General features: G+C 46.9%; 1 protein-coding gene across 1 annotated transcript in view; it reads right to left on the bottom strand.

Moving 5' to 3' along the window:
* DNAJC4 (DnaJ heat shock protein family (Hsp40) member C4) overlaps positions 1 to 24,326 on the bottom strand; it is a 425,931-nt gene that overhangs the window by 139,941 nt on the left and 261,664 nt on the right. The window contains exon 5 of the mRNA XM_069207103.1: positions 12,312 to 12,479. Within this exon, the coding sequence (XP_069063204.1) occupies positions 12,312 to 12,479 (168 nt within the window). The remainder of the gene's footprint in view (positions 1 to 12,311; positions 12,480 to 24,326) is intronic.

The raw sequence follows: 24,326 nt of genomic DNA, 5'->3' as shown, positions 1-24,326 counted from the left end.
TGTTCATCTTGCAACCTCATTATGCATAGTTTTAAAATGCACCTACCACCTTGTCTTACAGCACACCACCATAGCACAAATTTACTGTTCACCCAGCAACACATACCTTACATTTATACAAACTGTAAATTTAAAATCTTGCAATACACGCTTAGTATAATGCAAAATTCACATTTGTACTTTGCATGCTTAGCATGCACTTACATGCTTCTCTTCGTGTGAATCTGTAACACTCTTTCTCTTTCGCCACACAGAGTTGCATTCTGCCCACCAGCTGTCCTGTACGCTAGTTATTTAACTTTGTTGCATGTAATAGATTTCTTGCAGCAATGACCCCTAAATAGCTACCAGTTGTGCAAACCACCTCTTTTCCTGATCCTCTTGCCTGGTCCAATCATCACAGGACATCAACCCTCCATTTATAGGTCTAGCGGGAGACACGCTTGCAAAACATTTTGTTTACTTACAGGGGGTTGGAGCCCGCCCACGGCTTATCATTAGCTGGGTTTGTTACTCTTATTTCCTTGCTGCTCATTCATCAGTGTTTGACAGCTTCACATACTTCATGTGTGACCCTCCCTGGAGCATGCCCCAAGTACTGCTTCCTTGCTTAGTATCTTTCCACTGATCGAGCTTTTGGAGTTACTTTTTAGGTCACAGTCTACCAGACAGATTTACTAAAGACATCTTGGGGACATTCAAAAAGCTGACCTAGGAATACATTCTGCCAGTTGCTTGCCATTGGCTTTGTGGTTTGTAACTCACATTTTCTTGTTTTCCTTTGCTGGCTTTACTTGTTTTAGGTTGTCCAGCTTGAGTTTGTACCTTCCCTTACCCAAATCATATTTACAGTATCATTTTGAGTGCTCCCTTTATGTAAACAGGCCTGTAAATATTGTTCTTGTCTCGTCACATTTGCTGTGCATTCAAAGACAGGTGAAATTTCAGACACTGCCTTCCGAGACGCTTGTTTACTTTTCTCTCTCTGACTTCAAAAAGAAAGGATTTATGTGACAGTCGTACGGAATCCTAGGGGTAGGAAAAGGTTTTTTTCTAGCACATGACAACATTTAAATCAGGTGTCTCCAACCAGTTGATCGCAAGCTACCAGCAGTTCCAGACCCCTTCAGAGTAGCTTGTGGCCCTGAGTACATTTTAAATAAGCACAGGGACACATTTTTACTTTTGAAGTTGGGGGAATGTTGTGTTTATTTTACATTATTATCATCAGGCTGCCACAGCAGAGCCTGATAAGGAGCAGTGCTGGAGTCAGATTTATGACCCTGAGCACAGAGGTGAAGAATTGAAGCACTAAAGTATTTAACCCTTAAATAAAAGTTCTTGTCAAGTCAGTTTTTGAGGAGAGAACAAAATTATGTTTCTCAGTGCTTTTAAATCGGAGAATATTACAATGAAAAAGTTACCTTATAATTAAGTTAACTTTTCATTTTAATTTTCTCAATTTTTTCCCCCAGAGTGTTGCATTTACAAACAGCTGGTCTCTTGCTCCCAGTGGCTAGGAGAACACTGTGCCATATTTATAACTGCAAAATAGAGTCATTTTTTTTAAGTAGGAGAAATTTAAAGTGCAATAAAATTTTCAACATTGGAAAAGTTTTGCACTTTAAATTCCCCCCATTTAAAAAAATGGCTGCATGTTTGTGTTATACATGTAATGCTGCCACATATGGCAAAATGAATATCCTGTGCCGCAAGAACATATGACACAGGCTCTCAGTTACCCATGCACATATATCCCATTCAGATGCAAACATGTTCATACCATCCCAAGACCACGTTCTCGCTGACACACATGGCAGTCCTGTCATACTGCCCCTAGTCAAAGTATTTTGTTCAAACCATAGTATCTGCCTCTTTGGGCATTAGGCTTAAGGTCATGGAAGCTAGGTGTGGGGGTGTCTGGTAATAATTCACAAGTTGTTTAGCCTTCAGTAGCCAACGTTGATTTTTAATGGTCAGAATTAGCTCTCGCTACAGAAATGGTTGGAGACTCCATGATTTAAATGAACTGTGTAGCTATTTCAGAATATATCAGAATTAGGAACACAAACGAAGCACATTTATTTATGGAGTGTTTTGGAAACAAATGCTTTAATATGATTAAATCAAATCATTATGGTAGGTGATGCAATTTCCATATATCTGTGCACTGAATAGTTTTATTAGTAAAACTGTATGTCTATGGAAATGTAACGGTCACTTCCATTCAAAAGGTGTTGTCTATAATGGCAGTGTGCTACCACACCATGAATATTCCAATCTACACCACTCCTCTTTACTTTGCACCATCCTAACTACTATGCTATACTCTGCACCACTCCACTCCACGCCACTGCACTCTGCACTACTCCACTCTCCGCCACTGCACTCTACCCTCACCACTCTACTCTCCGCCACTGCACTCTACCCGTACCACTCTACTCTATGCCAATGGACTCTTCGCCACTCAATTCTACGCCACTGCACTCCTTGCCATTGCACTGTACACCACTCCAATCTAGGCTACATCAATCTACTATGTACAGCTCCACTCTACGCCACTGTACTCTATGCCACTCTGCAACACTCAACTCTATGCTCCTGCACTCTATGGCAATCTACTATATGCCACTCTAATCTACTCTGCACCACTGCACTCCACACCACTTTACTCTACACCATTACACTCTATACAACTGCACTCTACCCTGCACCACTCCACTCTATGCCACTTCATTCTACTCTGAAGCAATCTATGCCACTCTATTCTGCATCACTGTATTCTACGCCACTTTACTCTACCACATTCTGAAACTCTACTCTGCAACACTGCACTCTCTGCTAATGTACTCTACTCCACTCTATGCTACTCCACTCTATGCCACTATACTCTACTCTGCACCACTTTATGCTATTCCACTCTGCACCACTATTCACCACTGCACTCTATGCCATTCAACTCTACTCTGCACTCTACCCCTCTGCACTATGTGCCACTTGACTCTACTCTGCACCACTACCCTCTTCATGGCTCAACTCTACGTTACTCTACTCTGCACCATGCTACCGCAATGAATGTTATGCCACTGCACTCTACACCACTCCACTCTACTATGCACCACTTATCTATGCCACTGCATTCTAAGACGCTGCATTATATGCCGCTGAATTCAATGCAACGGCACACAATGCCACTATACTCTGCAACACTCTATGCAACGCCCTCTTCCTCAGTCTACTCTACTTTATGCCACTCCAGTGTATGCCACTCTACGCGACTCCACACTATGCCACTTCAGTACAAAGCATACTCTGCCACTCCACTCTACTTCATTCTTGGCCATTCTCCTATGACACTCCACGCCACTCTCCTCTACACCACTAACTTTTGGGCATGCTAAATAGCAGCCACACTGGTGTACAACATGACTAAAACACACTGGCAAAGCCAATAGCTCTTGCATAGGCGGGATCTATTGTCTTTGCCATTGCTTGTTACCCTTTGTATCAGTCCTGGTGAAGGAATAGAAAAGGAAACTCTTAAGCTGGGAGGTAATTTACTGAAACGTCCAGAAGCTGTTTCAGTTTCTTGGCTGCCTACAGATCAAAACAAACTAGTTCCATGTGATGCTCCAAGCTAAGGTAAAAAAATGGTTTTGTCGTGTCTATCCTAAACCTTGAGAATTTCTTCCACCTCCAAACACAACGGTTTCAATATATTATTGATCATCTGCACTTTTCAGAGACGAAACAAGTCTCGGTCATTTGACCTCAAAGAAGCAATGAAAAGCAAACATGTGAAGACGAGTACTAGAAAAGTCTACAGTTACCTTTTATAAGTCTGTAACTGCCATTCAACCGCACACTGGGCTTGAATGTAGGAGCCAATGAGGAATTTTGCAGAAAAATTCAAAGGCTTTACTAATGAAACATGTACTGAGTAACTAAAAAATAAAAAAGACACACTAAGAAAAAACAAGATATGTGAAAATAAGAAAAAGAAAAAAATACATTAATAAGTGAAGAAACAAATTGAAGAATAAAAATAAAAATAAAAACACGGAACAGGGAGCCGGTCTGTAGAGAATTGACCCCTAGGGTCCTTTTCTAGGCAGAATTCTATTAGTTCAAGTACTGGTGATCAGTTTTATGAACGTACTTTGGGAATAAATTTGGTATCTGCCTTTGATTGTTTTTCGGGCCCTTACACGAGCTGTCAGTACCTATCTGTCACCTCCTGTCAGCTCTCTGCATCGCAGGGACCAACCCAGGTTGTTTTTCCCCTACATATTTTAGGGTGATTATTCCACCAGAGTCATAGACTCTCCTAACTCGCTAGGTCCCCTAGCTCCATATTCCTTCCTCCTATGGCAGACATGGAGGCTTGATATTATGAATTGGAAGCAACCTCTTTCATGCCTATTAATGAAGAGTTCTGTGAGGCGGTAGACGCCGCAAATCAGCACGCAGTATCTTTGGCTCTGGCTACTTAGGAGAAAAATTTGACTGGCTGGCTCAGGCCCATGGTAACAGGCCTCAAAATTCACCTGAACACACTTTATCTTCTAGGTCACTGGCTAATTGCTCTCTGGAACAGGGCATTGATATGGACACTTTTGATCGTCTTACAAATGCCTTCCTACAGTTGCAACCTAGGTTGCAGGAATCAGATTCTCTGGACCTTCTCCTTTGGACTTCTCCCCCAGGGAATGGTGATGACTCACAAGGCGACTCTAATGGTGAACAAAGGTCCTTCACAGCCTTGGCACCCTTCCTCCGAGACCTACCAAGACTCCTTTGTGGTTGATATGTTGGACCTAGAGGATTTGCTGCATCCTAGGTCTTCCATGTGGTCCCTCAGTGACAAGGTGAAATTCTACGAGGCGAGTCATTTGAGGAAGCCTCTTTAAAACACCAGAGATCAATGAAACGATGAATACCTTCTGGGTCAAATACATCATGGAGCGAAGAAGGGCATTGACAAGATAAGCTTTTGGACAGCAGAGGCTCCCATACCAATATATTTGACATGGCTGAGGAGGTCAAACAATCAGGTTCCCTCACTGCACCCAAGATCCTTTCAATGTGGGATCAATGTGCAGTGATTCTCCTGTAAAATGACAATTGCGCCTTATCAGCGGAACAGAGGCGGTTTCTCCGAAATAAGGTGGATCCCAAATTGACCAAACTGGTGTCCTTGGAGAAGGGGTCTGAGGCACAAGGGGGATTGTTTGGAGACCCCTTTATTAAAGAGTTGGGAAAGTTTGTGCAGGCATTCAATTCCATTGACAAAAAGCAAGCCTCATGAAGAAAATATTTTCTTCAAAAATTTTGGAGGGGCAGGGATGGTAGGGGGTGCTCATCCATCTGTTGCCTATCTAACTCTTCATAGAAAGGCCAAGGCTTCCGTCAAAACCAGTGGCAAGATCCTGCATGGTTTGGTGGGATTCTATCCCTCTTGTTGTTTCCAAAGAGCAAGGGGAGACAGAGGCAGTGGTTGTGGGTGCTCCCAAGGATCTTCCCAAGGTAAGAATTCTCCCTTCTTCCCAGTTAAAGGTTGATTGGTGCTGTTCCTAGACAACTAGAAGGAACTGACAAGCAACGCTTGGGTTCTTCAGACCGTCCAGGGTTACCATCTGGAGTTTGTAGGTTCCCCTGTCCAGACAGTCAGAACTCACCCTTTGGTGTTTGTAGAGTCAAAGATCACTTTGATCGATTAGGAGATTTTGGAACTCCTTTCCAAAGCGGCTATTGTCCCAACTTCCATTCATCCAAACAGTTATGTAAACAATCTCTTCCTGGTGGAGAAGAGGGATGGGGCCCAAAGTCTGTTGATCAATCTCAGGGACCTCAATGGGTGGTTGGCTTACTGGCACTTCAAGATGGAGGGGATCCATCTGCTGTGCGACCTTCTACGTCCAGGGGATTGGCTTGTTTAATTGGATCTCATGGATACTTACCTTTCAGTCAGGTCTTTCCCCCTCATTGCAGGTTTCTCCAGTTCATATGGAAAGGGCAGGTCTTCGGGTTTCAGACTTGTCCTTTTCGTCTGTCCTCTGCTCCTTGTTTATTCATTAAGGTACTCAAACTGGTGTTGGAGTTCCTCCGAGGCCAAGGAATCTGATTGATCGTCTACCTGGACGACATTCTTCTGATGGTTCAGTGCCCGCAAACCCTGGTAGAACATCTTCAAATGATGGTGGACTTGTTCGAAAGTTGGGCTTTGTGATAAACTGTGGACATTGCTACTCTGTCCAGAACAGAGGACCACCTTCCTCTGGTCTGTCATTAATTCCAGGACTCCCACCCTGAGTCTTTCTTCCAAGAAAATGATGAAAGTTTGCCACAAACTGTACAAGACTTTAGCTTGTCCTCAGACCTCCCTCAGGAACTTGACCAGGTTGGTGGGGCCGCTGGCGTTCCTCCACCCAGGCTTTTTTCCCCAGTCTACTCCATTACAGGGCTGTACTGAGGTTGAAGGCACATCCATCTGCGGGAAGTCTGTCCCACGCTGCTCAAGTTCCTCTCACCGACATGGTCAATGACGAGATGAGGTGGTAGCTAGACCACATGGAGGCCCGGAACAGGTGTGACATCTTTGGTTCCAGTCCTGACCTGGTGATAGAGTCTGACGCCATCCTCTCCGGTTAAGGGTGCCAGTTGTGAAGGTGTGTCCAGAGGTGGAAAGTGGTCTTAGGAAGAACGGTCCATGCACATAAATTGCCTGGAATTGCTAGCAGGCTCTTTTGCGTTTCGCTGTTGGACGAAGGACAAGGTCAAGTGCTCGGTCCTTCTGAAGATGGACAATGTGTTGGAAACTGAACCCACCGGTGGCAGATAAAGATGCCCTCCTCCAGGATTGGAGTGCAGAATCCGGTATGCGTGCCCAACGTTTACAATACTGATGATGTTGAGAGCCCAAGTTAGCAGACAGGAGGCATCGCTGGTGGTGATATTGATGTTGTGGCGGTCTCAAGCATGATTTCCAGTGATAATGGAACTTTCTTGGGATTTTCTAATCTGTCTAACCCAGAGACAGGATATCCTTTGTCATTCTCCTTGGGAATCATCACTGCATGGTTCAAAAAAGGCAACTACCTCTTGTGGCATGGAGGATTACCAGAGTAGGTGGAAGATCCAAGGACTTTGGAAGTGGCTCAGAGTTTCATGTCCGAAGTCTGGGCAGATGGGACAAATAAGAGATACAAGTCAGTGTGGACCAGGTCAATCAGTCAATCAATCAGGCACTTGTAGAGCGCAGCTTATCACCCTTGGGGTCACAAGGCACTGTTGTGGGTGTGCTGATCACTCAAAGAGGCAGGTCTTGAGATCCTTCCTGAACTGCTTCAGCGAGGTGACCTTTCTGAGTTTGAGTGGGAGTGTGTTCTATGTCCGAGCTGATAGGTAAGAGAAGGATCCGCCTCTAGCTGTGCTCTTCCTTTTACTGGGGATGGCGGCAAGAGCAAGTTGGGAGGATCAGAGTTGCCTGGTGGGGGTGTAGAAGGTCAGGCGGTAGTTGAGGTAGTCCGATCTGATGTTGTGAAGGGCCTTGTAGGTGTGTGTCAGTAGCTTGGAAGTGATGCGTTTGTTAATTGGGAGCCAGGTATGGTCTCTGAGGTTGGCAGAGATGTGGCTGTGGAGGGGGATGCCAAGTATGAGTCTGGCAGTGGCGTAGTCCAATTTGCTGCTGACAAAAGTGTGGGTGACCGTCCTTCTCGTCTCGGTGGGGATCCATTTGAAAATCTTCCAAAGGAGACGCAGATTGTGGAAGCAAGACAATGAAAAGGCGTTGACTTGAAGGGTCATGGAAAGCCTGGAGTCCAGGATGATGCCCAGGTTGCGTGTGTGGTCACTGGGGGTGTTTCCTAGGGGGGCTGGCCACCAAGAGTCGTCCCAGGCAGAGGTGGTGGAGCCACGTACAAGGATACCTGTCTTCTCTGAGGTGAGTTGAGGCAGCTGGTTTTCATCCAGGCGGCGACTGCTGTCATTCCGTTGTGGAAATTTCTCTTGGCTGTTGATGGGTCATCAGTCAGGGAGAGGATCAGTTGGGTATCGTTGGCGTGGGAGACAATGTTTAGGTCGTGCTGTGTAACAATTTTAGCAAGCGGGCTATGTAGACATTGAAGAGGCTTGGGCTTAGTGAGGATCCCTGGGGTACTCCATGGCAGGTTTCTTTGAGTGCTGAGGTGAACAGTGGGAGTCTGGCATTCTGGGTTCTTCTGGTAAGGAAGAATTGAATCCATTCCAGTGCTCTGCCGCGGATGCTGGCGTCATGGAGTCTGGTGCAAAGGGTGGAGTGGGAGACTGTGTCGAACGTGGCAAAGAGGTCGAGGAGGATGAGGTCGGCCGTGTCTCTGTGGTCCAGTACGGCGCAGATGTCGTCTGTGGCTGCGAGGAGGGCTGTTTGGGTGCTGTGATTGCTCCTGAATCCGGACTTTTTGGGGTCTAGGATGTGATTCGACTCGAGGAACTCCATGAGTTGCAGTTGGCCTTTTCTGTTACCTTGGTTGGGAAGGGGAGCAGAGAGATTAGTTTGTTATTCTTCATCTCCTTGTGTCGGCGGAGGGTTTCTTTAGGAGTAGGTTGATCTCTGTGTGCTTCCAGTCAGATAGGAAGGTGGCGGTTTTGATGGAACTGTTGATAGTCCGGCAAACTTCTGATGCGATGGTAGCACTGGCCAAGTTGAAGATGTGATGTGGGCACGGGTCTGAGGGTGCCTCTGAATGGATGGCGTTCATGAGTTTCCAGGGTGTCTTCTGTGGAGATAGGGAACCAGTGGTTCAGGGTCTGCTGTGGCGTGGGGTCCATGGTGATGCTGGGGGGCAGTGGGGGTGGTTTTTAGTTCTTGAATCCTTTGTATGTCCTGGATTTTCCAGTGGAAGAAGGTGGCAAGGTTGTCGCAGAGGTATTGAGAGGGGGGGGGATGTCTGAGGAGTCTGTTCCTGGGTTTGTGAATTCCTTGACTATGGTGAATAGCTCCTTGCTATTGTGTGTGTTAGTGCTGATGCGTTCTTGAATGGCAGCCTTCTTGAAGGTTCTGAGGCGCTGGTGGTGCGTGGTGACTACTTCTTTGTAGGCTGTGTGGTCTGCAGTTGTTTTGCTGGATCTCCATTTTCATTCCAGTCATTAGCAGGTGCGTTTTGACTCTTCGAGTTCTGTTGTGAACCAGCTAGGTTTCTTACGGTGCTGGTTTCTGTCAGGGTTTTCTGAAGGGGTCTACGGTGTTAGCGCAATTTGTGATCCAGTGGTGCAGGTTGTGCGCTAAGTCGTTCACATTTGTGGCACCCATTGGGCAGGGAGTGGCTGATTGTGTTGGTGTGCTGGGCATCGTTGACTTTGCTCCAGTTTCTGCCGGGGGAGCAGGGGGTGTGGTGGCTTCCGGTGGTCTTCGTGAAAGCAAAATGTATGTATCGGTGGTCGGTCCCGTAGTGTTGGAGGTGTGGGAGATGGTGATATTGTTTCCTGCCTGAACTGGGGCCAGGGCCCAGGTGGTGTGTAGATGAGAGTGCCACGAAGGGAGGAGTTCGGGTTGGTCTGAATTTGGAAGTGTGGGTGTTCGAGGATGGTTGCCTGGTTTTGCGTCTCGATGGTGGTCAACAGGTGGAGGATGTTCCTGTGGTCTTTAGCGATGCCTCCTCCTGGTTGACTGACTCTGTCTTTGTGGACGATTTTGTAGCTGTCAGGAATGGCAATGGCGATGTCCAGGGCTGAGGTTGGGGTGATCCAGGTCTCTGTGATGAAGGAGATGTCAGGTGCGATCGAAACGAGGAGGTCCCAAACTTCTACTGCGTGTTTGGCGAGGGAGCAGGTGTTGAGGAGTATGCACTTGAAGTGTCCGTCTGGGCTATGGGTGGGGTGGTGTGGTGTGCGGCGGCAGGTGAGCGAGCAGAAGCGGCTGGAGAATGGTCCATGAGTATTCTTCGGGTCGGCTTGGTGGCAGGCTGAGGATCTTCCAGGGATGAGGGCGTACAGAGCATTGGCGTCGATTCAGTTGGTGGTGCTGGACCTAGGGTCCGTGGAGCTGGGCGCGGTCCAGGCGCAGACGGGCTTGCCTTTTGCCTGCCTTCTGCACACCAGTGGCACGCCCGCTACGCAGTCGCGCAGTGGCTGCCATTAAGAAGGGAGGGAGGCGGGGTGGCTGGTCAGCTGGAAGGGCAGAAAAGTTTCTCTCAGGGAGGGAGTAGGGCCGCAGGGGCAGCAGTAGCAGGGACGGAGCGCTGGCAAATGGCAAACAGCAACAGATGCAGCACAACAGAGACAAAAATAGTTAAAAAGGTGAAAGAGGCCAGAAAGCCAGAGACAGACAGATACAGATGGCTACTAGGCCACTAGGGATGAGGTGCACACCCGTGCCTGCAGGTGGAAGTGGGGCTTGATCTCAGAGCCGGCAGGCTCTCAGAGGGATCAGCAGGTGTATGTGCGCAGGAGGGAACAAACAGACGCTGACCAGAGGTTCAGTGGAATCGCTAGGTGGTTACGCAGGAGTTTGCAAAGGGACACCGTTCCGTTGGATTCAGGAATAGTTAATGTCTTGAATTTTTTGTCATCCCTGGTGCTGGAGGGGATGGCTTACAGGTCAGTTAACACCTTTCAGTCAGCCATCTCGGCAGGCCATTTGTCTATTGACAGTATTCCTGTGGGGGATCATCCATTGGTGAGGAAATTGAATAGAGGAGCATGGCTATTGGTTGCTCCTGAGCCCAGATATTCAACATTATGGGATGTTAATAAGGTTCTAGAGTTATTTCTTTCTTGGCCACAAAATAAATATGTGTCCAGAAAGCAGTCATCAGGTAACTTGGCAATACTATAGACTCTGATTTTTTGCCGAAGAGTACCTGATGTCAGAGCCCTGGATAATTTAGGGAGGGTCTTCACCCCAGAGGGGGTTTCATTCCATATTGCCAGAAGGACAAAGTGCCATTCCAAATTGATGTCCTATCCTTCCTTTCCTCAAAAGCCTAAATTATGTGTAGTTTGATGCCTTAAGGCTTATGAAGTTGCCACAGAGTTTCGTCCAGCTGGTGAACACCAACTGTTCATTGCTTTGCGTAAACCGTTTAAGGCTGTTTCGACCCCCACCAATGTTCAGTGGGTGAAGGGTATTCTTCAGGAAGCTAGAATCAACATCTCCATTTTTGGTTCACACTACACAAGAAATGCTATGGCTTTGAAGGCCTTTGCCTTGGAGGCTTGCCTGGAGGATACCTTGAATGCGGCTGACTAGTCATCTCATTCCACATTCATGACTTTCTATTTCAAACATGGTGTACACATGGCGTCCTTGATGATGGACAAGCTTTGAACAAGCATTATCCGAGCCTCCGGTCCTGACAGAATGAAAAAAATCCTAGCTATCGTAACAGAAAGTTTCAATTCTATTAAGGACACGGAGGTGAGGATTATTCCCTCCCATACATAAATTGTTTTTTCCCACTCTTTTCCAGAAATAATATCTTAGGTGGAAGATCGGATTCATTGTGCATAGTGGAAGTATTGTTTTTAATTGTGCCTTGATCACTGGGAGGTTGAATTATTTCATGTAATGGTTGTTTACTCATGGTTGTTCTACTAGTTATATTGTTACATATTTGCTGTTTTGGAGATCTTAATGACCCACTCCAGTTGTGCACAGTTCTTTACCAGATTGTTTTTCTTTTGCAGAGATGGGACATAGACAAAGTTGTGGCACTGTATGGAAGAAACTACATTATGATTGGTTGTTTGTTGTTTCTACTTTCCCTAGGTTTATGCAAAACGTAGCTTTGTTTATTCAAGGTGGCTGCTGTATCAAGAAAAGTGAAGAAAGAAAACAATATTCCTTGCCTCCGTGTCCCTAATAGAATTAAAACTTTCCATTACGACAGCTAGGACATTTTTCCACTCTCTGGTATTTTTCTTACAAAGTAAAATTCCTAATGAAATTATTAGAACTAAAAAGGTTTCTATTGTTTAAAGTGTATTATGGTAAGTGTCTTGGAATCTCCTGACAGCAAAGATATGATTGTAAGGGTTTGAATATGAGGAAGAGCCCTTCCTAGAGTACTAAACTAATGCTTTTGTGCACCTGTCTGCTGGCAGTGGATGCTGTAGGGACTTATGCATATGCCCAACTTTGGGGCTTCCAGTGGCTGTCACAGTGATAAACAGCATGCAGAGCAGCGAGGATCTTCCTATGCACATTGAAGCAAGTGCCTAAAACCATCCCCAGGGCAGGACTAATGGGTAACATTAGTTTGAGCACTCTGAATTATAGAGCAATGGCTGAGCCCATAAAGTTCTCATGCATAGGTAACAGTACCTGCACCTACCTGAAGCCAACATAGTGAGCCAGCAGGCTGCCCAGCATGATAAGGACACAGTATCCCACCAACATCTTGTTCCGCCGGTGTCGCTTCTCAGCGCTCTCTGAAGAATACTCGCCGGAGTTAGGCTGATGGAACTGCTGCCAGTACCGCTCATCATCTGTTGTGGTCGGGCTGGAGAGAAACATAGGTATATTGACTGTGCAAGCATGCCAGTGCTACAAGGGTTGATGTCCCTTGCAAGGACAAACAATGCATTTGTTTATTTATGGTTTTGTACAGCACATACCAGACGCATCAGAGGGCTTTGCATGTAATAAAAGAATGTACAATACACCACAGGATGGTGATGCTCATACTGTTCAACTCAAGGGTTATCTGTCTATTATCCGAGCAGAATGATTTCTTGGGTATCAGCCAGGATGGACAGAACTGAGATGAAGAAAGATCCACTGAATGAGTATGGAGAGTGTATACCCCTGTCTCAAAGTTACCAAAGCCACCTGGAGTGTTTGAAGAAAGATCCACTCAATGAGTGTGGAGAATGTATGCCCTGTCTCAAAGTTCCCAAAGCTGCCTGTAGTGTTTTTGACCCTCAGCTTTAGCACACACGACACTTCTTCTTAGTCCTAGCCTATGTGTTTGTAACATCACGGTTCTCCGAGTATCCTAGAAAAAAGGCCCTGCAGTAGCCCAGGACACAGACATGCAGGTGCCTCTGCACAAAGCACTGAATGTGCCGCACCTATGGGCAAAGTATGGTAGTCTTCAATGCACACTGGGAAATAGGCCTCTCCCAAGGCTCACTCAGCGTCGCAAGCAGGGCATACCCTTAAATCCATGACATTCAATTACTGGGAGACCACCAAGTCATGCTTTTGTGCCCCACATGGCCTTACAGGGCGTACTCTGCACAGCTCTGCTAATGCACCTTAATCATGAAGGCCACAACAAGTATGCCAGTGCACCTCTAAGCCAGCCCTGCCCTTTTACTAATGCCCTATCAATCCATCACACTAAAGACTGCTCGAACTGAATACTTTGAATATGATTTCAAAGGACTATTAATGTCACAAAAGGAGCGCTGTCTGTGTCCCAAGCAGAGGTCGGCAAACTATGCCCGCAAGATAGCTCAGTGAGTTTACTCTCATTGCTGACATTGTGCGCTGTGATCTGTATTTTACAAGCTTGAAACCATGCAAGGCCAACTCGAGCTCCCTTCTTTCTGAAATCGGTAAACTGAGTAATGTAAGTTGGGCAACAATAATACGACCCATTTTCACGCTTAGAAACTAAACGTGCGGTAGGAATTCACATAAAAGTAAGTTGATATTATGAATAAATGACATCTTTAAGCTAGCTTACAAGAGACCCATTTTAAAATCAGTTACCAGAGCCATTAGCAAGCAGCAACACAGCTGTCCCTCTTGCCTTCTGAAATGTTACTGGCACAGGACCAGACGGACACAATGCCCAGCCAGGGTTTATATCGTGCCAAGTACTTGTTAGATGCGCTATACAATGACGCTGGGACCAGCTCTTCTCACATGCGATAGTTTAGCAATATTTATACTCCCTTTAAATGCTCCCACAAAAACCCTGTTTACATTGCTAATGCCCCCCTCTGCCTGCGTCTTAATGGCCTTTGATTGCTAGTCATTACGAGAAGTTCGCCCCCTCTGCCTCAGATCGCAGGCCCATCAGTTTACAGATCCCCAGGCGCCCCGGTGTATGAAATTATACAAATATCGAAAAATGCTGCCATCATTAGTGTTTGCCGTGTATATTTTGTTTTCCCTAGAAGATGTTTTTATTTCTCCACTTGCACCATTTAACATGTTTTCAGAACTTCAATTTCTTCCTCTCCTGTTTTTCCCTGGGGCAATCAGCACCGCTGGCAAGAGCTGGCGTTTCAAATAAGGAAAGTAGTAGCAAACAGAAAAAAATAGGACAAGTTCAGTTCCTCACAGGCAAAGCAGGACCCTGGGAATCTATACTTGATGAACGAGTGAGGCCGACAGACAAGAGACATATAACCTGATGCCCAGCGCCTGGTCATGGAGGACTTACCAGCAATTATATTGGGCGTCTATCATTAAATCACCATTATTGGGTGCATCCGCTCCAGGTTTAATAAAAAGGATGGCATGAAGGATGTGCCTTCAGTTTGGTAGTAGAGTTCTTGGTGGCCATGTTCTGAAACTGTGCAATGGAATACAGCCTTATATATGTGGATTAAGGCTACGGTTGAGAAAATCCAAAAAGGAGCTATCACAAACCTCAGGTGGTGAAATCACAACTACAATGAAAGGAATCACAAACAAGATAAGGAGGAAACATGGACCAAAAGAAAATAAATCACAAATTCGAGGAGGAATCCAGACCTTCAGCAGAGAAGAATCAAAATCACCAACCAAAGAAGATATGAATAACAAACCAGAATTGATGCAATCACACACCAAAAAGGAATAAAAATGCAGATGAAGAACAATGAAACATTAAAAGAACCACGATCTATAGAACAAATGTAAAAAGCGTAAAGAAAGAATTTACAAACCAAAGTAGAAATCACTAATAACAGGAAGCACATTCAAAAGATGGAGGAATCACGAACTGGAAGGGCAAAAATCATATGTCCTCAAAAGAATCACAAATCAGAGTAGCACAGTTACTAGCCAATATAAAAGTAACACAAAGACGAGGAGGTATCTAGATCCACAAGAGAAAAACACAAATCGAAGAAAACAAAAACACAAATGACAGAAGGAACCAAAATCAATGCAATGCAAGAACATGACAAAGGCATTCCATGCCCCAAAGAAGAGAATTGGCTGCGTCTTGGATCCACATGTAGCAGATGTGAACAGATGACGACAAGAGCTTGCTGAATGATTTCAAAGAACAGAGGGTGACTTCAGGACATGGAAGAACAGATAGAAGAAACGTTGAAAAACACTGGTGTTTTAAGAAGCTTTGTACACAAGCTAACTCCACAGACTTGGAAAAAGATGCCACAATCACAGATTCTGGTGAGAACTGGGATATCATTACATGCAAAACCCACCCAAAACAAATATAACAGCTAAGGCAAGGCACAGCCTTCTTCCCAGAGATATTAACAAGGTGACATTATTCACCCAAAGGGCCACAGAAAGCTCCGTAGTAATGATTTAGGCCTGAAGGCATTAAGCTTAGAGTCTAAGCACTTCCAGGTTTGGAGAACTGAGGAACACAAATCCAAAAACAGGTATTCCCTCTCAAATAAAGAAGTCAATTGAGATCTGTTTGACGTGGCAGTCGCTGCAGGGTCATCCCCAAACTTTCTGGCTTCACTGCTCCTATGTCTGCTGAATTCGTTTTTGTCGGCCTTACAACTCTGTGCACTTTATCATTACTAACCATTGCTAAAGTGCTTGTACTCAGTCCCTAAAACATGGCAAAACGAGCTTACACCTGATTGGTATATTGGTACTAGTGAGCCTGCAGCACATATTGTGGCACCCACTCAACTAGACCCTTCAAACATGTTCCAGGTCTGCCACTGCAGCCTGTATGCAGTTTTAAACCGCCAATTCAACTTGTCAAAATACTCTACTTGCCAAGCCTAAAATTCCCCTTTAATTACATGTCACTTCTAGGATAGGCCCCACACAGCCCATAGGGCATAGTGCATTGTATATGAAAGGTTGGACATGTACTATTAAGTTTTAAATGTCCTAATAGTGAAACACGCACTGAACCATTTTTCAGTGGTGTGAGGACCACCTCTTGCATAGGATTATATTGGGTTACCTTTATAACATTTAGTAAGTGCTAACATTTGAGGGGGAGCAGGTAGAAACAGCATATTTGGTGTCCTGGACATTCTAATTTAAAATCCTCTTTAATGGTAAAGACAGTTTTTATGTCACAATTCTGAAAACAACACTTTTAAAAAATTGGCATTTTCCTCTCCTAATCCTTTGGTGCCTGTTGCCTGTTCCTGGGGTCACATGACTAAGTGTAGTTGGCAGATAGACTTTTTGTATTCTTCCCAGACAGCCACACAATAGAGGGGCAAAGTGTTGCCTGGATTGGCATTCTCATGCAGGATGGAGGAGTGGAGCTATGCACAGCCCACTTGCACTTCAAAAGGCTGTGCCTCAACTGTTACAGAAAGAGCTTCACACTAATCTATTGTGCCTTTCAGACAGACTGGGACTAGGGTAGGGAGGCAGAGACTGCAGACATTTCTGTGGAAGGAAGCCTCTAGAAGTTTCTCTCACTTCAAAGGGGGCTCCAGATACAAAAATAGGACCCTCAGACCCGTTTCTCAGTTTACTTTCTGACCTGCAGAAGGGCTCTTAAAGGACTGCCTGCTATCCGTGGCCTACTGTATGTTTCAGAGAACTGCTTTGTTGCACCAGAAGGGCTGCCCTGCTGCCTAAAGACTGTGCTGCTGCTTGAGCCCTGCTTTTCCACTTGAACCCAGGACCTCCAGAGAGGCTCCAAGGGCTACTTGGCTTGCCTCCTGATCAGAGCCTCAGGGGAAGAAAATGCTCCAACCATCTTGGATCCACACCTGGCCCCGGGCTGAGTGAGTTCTGATCCTCCAGGCGGTTTCCCCTCCAGTGCTGAACCTTTGGGAATCAAGCTAAAGGTGCCCAGATAGCCCAAATCCAAAACTAGGGACAGAAAACTTTCGAACAAAAAGTGCTCTGAGAACCAAGAGGAAACCAAGACATACCTGCTTGCTGATCCGCTAAGACGCACTGCTGATCGGCCTGACTTTGCGCCACCTCCCACTATATTCTTCTCTGTACAAGCAAATGGTGTTCAGCGGCTGCTTGCAGAAGAGTTATCCAGCCTCGTAGTGCCCCCATTTTGGCTACAGCCTGCACTTCTTCCGGTCGACATTTTAGACTTCCAAAAAAGAGACTATGTCCGAATGTAGAAATCTTCACTGTGATTTTCTGCAGCAGCTCCCCGATAACAACACTTTCTCATCGGACAAAGCCGGCTACCTAGCCCCACTGAAATCTTACCTTTTCAGACATTTTTATTCAAATTTCTAATAACTCTGAAGGTAAGTGGGGACTTGGCACAATCCATTTTGTGTGTCTGACTGGTGCTCTTTTGCGGTCGGCCATAACTTTTGCCTTTGTCCCAGTCTTGTGCAACTAGATCACTAGAAGTCCACGTTTATCGCTTTGATCTTTTAGGTGCTACTTTTCACTTTATGGAACAATTCTCTTTTTATTTTGCATAAATCACATTATACAGCAAAAAGCCTACAACTCTTTGGGCCGGCCACAGATTAGCAATCAGTAGATACTGAACAATCACGGACATCGCAGAGGCCCGAGGGCACTAGAGTCCAACAGTCTTTGTAGAAGGCTGCGCAACAAGGAGACAAAAAACACCTGGTAAACACAAGGACACAAACCCTGGTGCCTGAGCGCCAATGTAAGTCTAAATTGTGATGCTGTAGTGAAATAAGCAACTTTGAAGGGGGGGAGGACGTCTGTACCACAGGGTGAAAGTAAAGGGGCACCGCCGTCCAAGGCCTAATCAGGAATCATCCTCAAAAGTTCGAGCAATAGGGAAAGTTTGCTCGCTGAATTCAAATGAAAGGAAGTTTATGAAAGGGACCCATAAATCAGCATATGTGATTGTGTTTGTTTCAGAAAACATAGCTAACGTCTCCATCCCTAGGGGAAACCAGAGGTTATGTAGGCAAGCAGTGTGGGTTGCTATCTTATCGGTGCCCCACAGGCAGAGAATGACCTCCTGAGGCGCCGCTAAGGCCATAGCCATTTGATGCCCTCGTACGGAGCGTAGTGGGTATGTCACAGGGTTGGGGAGACCCAGGAGGATGTAAGCAGGGAATCGAGGAATCAGGGTGTTAAATGCCTAATCAATATCATCCAAGACCTGCTCCGAATAACGTGCCAGTTTTGGACAATGCTATAGGAGATGTGCTAGGGTTCCTGTTGCACCACAACCTCGCCAGCAGTCCAGTGATCGTTATGTGTTTCACTTGGGTATTCGAGGCAGGGTCAGGTACCAGTAAGTTGCGATTTTGTATGCAGACTCCGTGCCTACAATGCTGTATATAGTGTGGTGAGCCAGTAAAAGACATCTCCTCATTCTCGGGGTGTCACAGTTCTACCCAGTTCAGTCTCCCAGCTGAGCTGTCCCTTAGTCTTGGGTGGGTTGTTCCACTGTGTTAGGAATTATAGAGTTCGGAAATGAGGCGCTTATCATGTTGTTTAAGCAGGAGCCAGTTCTCGAAGGGAGACATTGACCTGCTTGCTCCTGAGTGGGTCCCTGGCGGTGTCACCCAGTGACAAACTTGGAGGTACAGTACATAATCAGCATCAACAAGAGCATAGTCTGTCTTCAGTTGGGCAAAGGGAATGAGCCCTTGGGTGTCAAAGAGACTACCTATTCGCTTACAACCACCTTCCTGCCAGTGAGTGAATCGCTCAGTCAGATTGCATCCTGAGAACAAAGTCAGGGTTGGCCAAAATAGGAGTCATGTGGAGGGGTAGGTGTTGAAGCCTGCCTTAGTAGCGACCGAGTCCCATACTGCAAACATTGTCTACTTGACAAGGGAGGAATATAGGCCCCACGTTCTATGTTTGCGGGGAAGACACAGTTCTTTCCAGATATGCAAGCCCGCTACAGCTTGGTCCATAAAGGTCCAATGTTCCTCCGTCAGGGGACGCTTCCATTCTACCATATATATCGTAACTGGGCTGCCTTGAAATAGCAGTCCACCTTCTGTTTTGGGGAGTGCCAACTGAAGTTGATCTAAGGAGGGTTTCTTACCATCCCAGGTGAACCTGTTGACTTCCAGTTCAAGGGACTGGATTACTCCTGGTGGATAGGCCAGCGGCAGGGTCTGAAAGAGATAGAGAACACGAGGCAAGATAGCCATCTCGACAGCAGCAATCCTACCCATACAGGATAGGCGTAGTTGAGACGATGACAACAGGTCCTTCTGGATCTGCGGGCGTAAGCAGAGTAGCTTGCTGTCACTGTATTGGGGATGGAGCAAGCCAAGAAGATATCTAGATAGGGTATGGTATCTTTTGTCCAACTGAAGGGAAATAGGACCGCAGAGTATGCTCATGGTCAGGTGCCACCAATAAGTTCAGGATCTGGGATTTCTGGAGACTGACTTTAAAGCCCAAAACCTGGCCAAAGAGTTGGAGCTCGTCAGTAAGTGTGGGGAGGAAGGTCATAGGGTTTGCAATAGAGAGTATAATGTCATCTGCGTAGAGGCCGATAAGATGTTGGGAACCTCCGAAAGAGATCCCTGATATTTCTGTGTTCTGTTGCAGACGCTGTGCAAAGGGCTCCATGTACAGGGCAAAGAGTAAAGGGGATAAGGAGCAGCCCTATTGTGTTCCCCGTCAAATCGGGAAGGAAGGGGAGGAGACCACGTTGACTCCAACTGAAGCTGTGAAAGTGTTATATATGCTTTGGATCCATTTGCAGAAGTGGTCTTTGAACCTGAAACCATGCAGTGTTTCGAGGAGATAGGTCCAGAGTATTCGATCAAGCACCTTTTTGGCGTCAATGGACAGTAGAAGTGTCTCCCTGTGCTAACGTTGGGTCTTTTCAATTAGATGTAGTAGGCACTTAGTATTGCCACTACATTGCCGAGTCGGGATAAAACCTACCAGATCAGGTTTGATTAGTCCCAACATCAAACGATTAAGGTGTTGTGCAAGGACGCCCATAAAGGGTTTCGCATCATTGTTAAGGAGGGAGATGGGCCTGTACGAACTGCAAAGGGTTGGGTCCTTTCTGGGTTTGGGGATCACCGAGATAGCTGCTTCTAGCATGGTGTTGGTTAGGGTTCCTGTATCTGTGAAGGAGTTCAATAGGGGGTAAGCAAAGGAGCAAGAACCAGGCAGAATGTTTTGTAAAATGTCACAGTGAATCTATCCGGGCAGCAAGATTTCAGTAGCTTAAAGCGAGCTATGGCCGCAATTACCTCTTCTATCTGTATAGGTCATTCTAGTGCATCCACATCTGCCTCTGGAAGTACTGTGAGGGAGGCAGGGAGCATGTAATTCTGGGGGTCTCTAAGTAGGGTGTAGACTGCAGAGTAGAGCGCCTTATGATAAGATTGAAAAGCCGTGGCCATCTCCTCAGCGTATCTAGCTTCTTCAGATGTAGGTGTGTGGATCATGTTAATAGTGCAAGCAAGGGTTTTGGTCCGTAGACAGCATGCAAGCATCCGTCCTCAACGGTTGCTCCCAAGATAAGATTTATGTTAGAGAAGAAATATTACATATTCGGCCCTATCTAGATCCAGTTGCTTAAGAAAGCGCCTGGTCTTTTCCAGTTCCCTACAGATTCTGTGCGCACCCGTGCGTTTATGTATAGTTTCCAGCTTGGAGACGGTCCTCTCCTAGCTGTGCCTCTTATCCCGCAATCTTTTATTTTCAGCTGCTGATATAGCTATGAGCTCTCTGCGAATAAGAGATGTAAGGGCCTCCCAGATGGAGGTTAGGGAAGTCTCTCCAGTGTCATTGGTCTGTATATAAGACATGATCATTTGGCAGAGAGAATCATCTGTTCCGGGGGAGTAGAGTAGAAATTTCACAAGCGCCAGGTGTTGCAGGAAGGTCAAGATGTAGTCAGGTGGTACTAAGGGGAAGTGATCGGAAAGGGATTATGGGGCAATAGAGATATCTCTGGTAAGTGAGTGCAGGGTTGGTGTCGCAAAGAAGTAGTCAATGCATTCATAGGTCTTATGGGCAGCTGAGTAGTGCATGTAATCTCTTGAGGTAGGGTGGAAGTGTGGCCAGGTTTCCTGGAGGCCACAATCCTGAAGCCACTGTCTGCCCACCTGCGAAAAGGCTCCAGTTTGTTCTGATCTCTGTCAGGTCCTGGATATGTTGGAGTACATTACTAGGTTCAAGATGCCCCCCACCAGAACAACAGCATCAAGTGGTTGAAGCACTGGGGCTAGTGAGTTCAGAATGAAGGCCTCCTGGTGAGTATTGGGACAGTAGATGTTCGCTAATGTAAAGTGGAAAGGGTCTATTTTGAGGCTGAGTGCCAGCAGCTGCCCCCTCACCTCTGGCATTGTGGAAAGAACCTCACCCCAGAATCTGCAGGGGAAAAAGAAAGGCCACCTCACCCTTCTTGGAAGGATCAGAGAACCAATGTAGGCGGGGGAACCAGCGGGAGTGCATCCTGTGAACGTCCTTGGGAGAAAATGTGTTTCCTTTAACAGACATATGTCTCTTTCCGACTGCTCCAGAAGGGAAAGGACAGCTAATCTCTTTGTGGGATTATTGAGGCCTTGGACATTAAGGCTTAGGAATTTAAGTTCCATCACCCAGTAAGAAGTAGGGAAAGTGACGTGGGAACTCTCCACCGGGGTCCCATCAGTCCATGTCAGCGAGGCATCAGATGTCCACCCCACATAGTGTCAGAGCAAAGGCGACAGGTAGGGAAGCCATGACAAATGGAGGCACCAGGGTAGCTCAAATAACCATTACCAAACAACAAAACAGAAAGGTCAGTCTCAAACACACAACAGTCCAATGATCTTGGAAGTATTACCATAGTTCGTGGGCCCAACGGGGGCTGCAAGAAAGAAGTGTCCACTCAAATTTCAGTAGTATTAGTGGGAGTCTAGGTCAAGAGTTTTGAGTCCCCTAATCCCCACCCGCCTCCCTGTGACCTTCTAACCACAGAGCAAAACTATGAGCGGGGACCCATCTTAAGTAGGGTCTGTTCCAGCAGGGTCTCTAGATAGGTAGTTCAGAACTGCTTGTCTTTATAATGCCATCGTTGTAGGATCCGAGCAACACATGTTAGTGATGCAAGTTGTATGGCAACGCCGATGTTAGTTCTGTGATGTCTCGGTTCCGGGGCTATCTGGGCTGGCATCGGAGGAAGTCTCCTCAATGCTCAGCAAGGGACAGGCCTCCTGGAGGGATCAAATCTAATATTGCTTGCCTTCGTGCTGAAAAATGATTTGGAAAGGGTGGCCCATGAATGGGCGATTTCCTGATTGCGTAGATGAAATGTGACAGGGTGCAAAGCCCTTCGTTTCTGGAGCGTAATGGCTACAAGGTTCTGAAATAGCGACAGAGTATGACCCCTGAAGCGGAGTGGGTGTGAGGTCCACGCCTTGTGCAAGATCTCTTCTTTCTGCTGGAAGTCATATAGGCACACCAGGATGTCCACAGGGGGGCCTTCACCGCTCGCAGGAGGCCTACCCAGTGGAGCCTGACCAACTTGATATCCGCTGCAGGGGAGTCCCCCAGTATTTTCTAGAAGAGAGCAGTAATGTATTCGTAGAGATCAGATCCCTTTGCACCATTTGCGACTCTTCTGATACAGATATTATTTGGTCTAGATCGATTTTCTAAGTCGTACGTGTGTGCTTGGAGATCCAATTGTTGGTCCTGGAGAAGAAGGATTTCTTGTTGGAGCCTGTCTATTTCCTTGCTGCGGGTCCCATTCATGACATCTAGTGTGGAGACCCTCTTGCAGATGTTGTCCAAGTCATGGTGTATTACCTGCAGGTCGGCTGAGAGGTCTTATTTGACCCCTTATATGTCGTTGCGGAGGGATGAGAAAAGAGACAAAAAAAAAAGCCTGTGTGACTGGGATGTCCTGATCGTGTCTGCGGTCAGGGTCGCTGGCAGTAGTGCTGGCCCCGGACACCCCCCTTGGGGGGTCTCGTTAACATGTCTCGAAGTGTTCATCTTTTTTTTCCGTGTTGTGGACATGTCGTCGGCTTCACCGAGCGGGCTCTCAGTATCTCGGACTTAAAGCACTGTATGGTACCATGTTCCACCCGTGGCTGGGAGACTGACTGACTAGAAAGGGGGCCCTAGCAGGAAGCGTCCCCCGACGCCTTTATATCTGTCTAGTGTGGCGTGCATGACCCCCGGAGGTCCTGAGTCCATTCCGGTGGTGGGTGCCGAGTAGGCCAAAGCACCCCTCGAATAGCACCCGGTGTGTGGTGGCCACTCCGCCCACCTCAGCAAGAACAGAGGGGTCAGTTAGAGAAGTGGTGTAGCAGAAACGGCCCTGTACCAGGGAAGAAGCTAGTCCAGCAATGCAGAGGTATCCCTGAAGCAATGGACCCCAGGGTTATATGGAGTGAGGCCCCAAGGCCAAGGGACCCTCCCAAGTCCACCTCCCCATGGGGGGGCATTCATGGGGCTCTGGTAAATCGCACAGGCCTCCCTCACAGATGTGGGCTAAGGAACAAGACAGGTAGGCCCAGACTGATGTGTCCCATCAAGGATGGGTGTACTTTTTTGCAAAACAGTAGGCCCCTGCATCCAGGAGAGTAGTGATGGGCCTCATAAATGCCACAGCGGGCCAACATCCACGAAGAAAGCTTTATGGGTCCCAGGAGTTGCAGGCATATATCAGCATGCCAGTGCATCTCAATCGGTGCACCCTGGATCATATGCCTTCGATTGTGGGCAGTCGCCGTCCATCTGCACTCCCAGGAGTCGCTATGCTGTGCTGCTTGTTCTGGGCCGTGGGATCACTGGAGGGGGGGGGGGAGAGTAACGCCCCCTGTCAAGGACGTCACTGTGGGGGCACGCTGCATCCAACCCCGGTGGTGCCGTGTCAGCCCTGGGCTGCGCTCTAGCCCGGAGGGCCCCCCGCACCACGGGCCATGAGTCCCCAGCCATATCGACTGATTCTGCCATCTTGATTTGGCCGGCAGCTCCATGTAGGCCACCTTTCGGTCATATTGTTGGTGGCCATGGGGAAGGCTTCAGGGTGCCCGCACGGTGTCTGCGGTTCCGGGGCAGAAAAAGGGGGGGGGTCGCACAGGGAGTGGTAGCTGCAGGTAGAAGGGTGCCGTGAGCTGATTTGTGTGGCGGCTGGCGGAGAGACAGGGAAGCACGCCCTAGCCGCCCACCATCTTGGCCACCCTATTTTTCACTTTAAACTTTAAAAATTCTTAACTCCAGTTCTACTGATTGGATTTTTGTCGTTTTGTGTCAAATAATTTATTAAAATGTACTCTACTTTTTA

Source organism: Pleurodeles waltl, chromosome 9, assembly GCF_031143425.1.
Source record: "Pleurodeles waltl isolate 20211129_DDA chromosome 9, aPleWal1.hap1.20221129, whole genome shotgun sequence".
NCBI lineage: Eukaryota > Metazoa > Chordata > Amphibia > Caudata > Salamandridae > Pleurodeles > Pleurodeles waltl.
The sequence above is the reverse complement of the archived record's forward strand: the minus strand, read 5'-3'. Positions and strand labels throughout refer to the sequence as shown.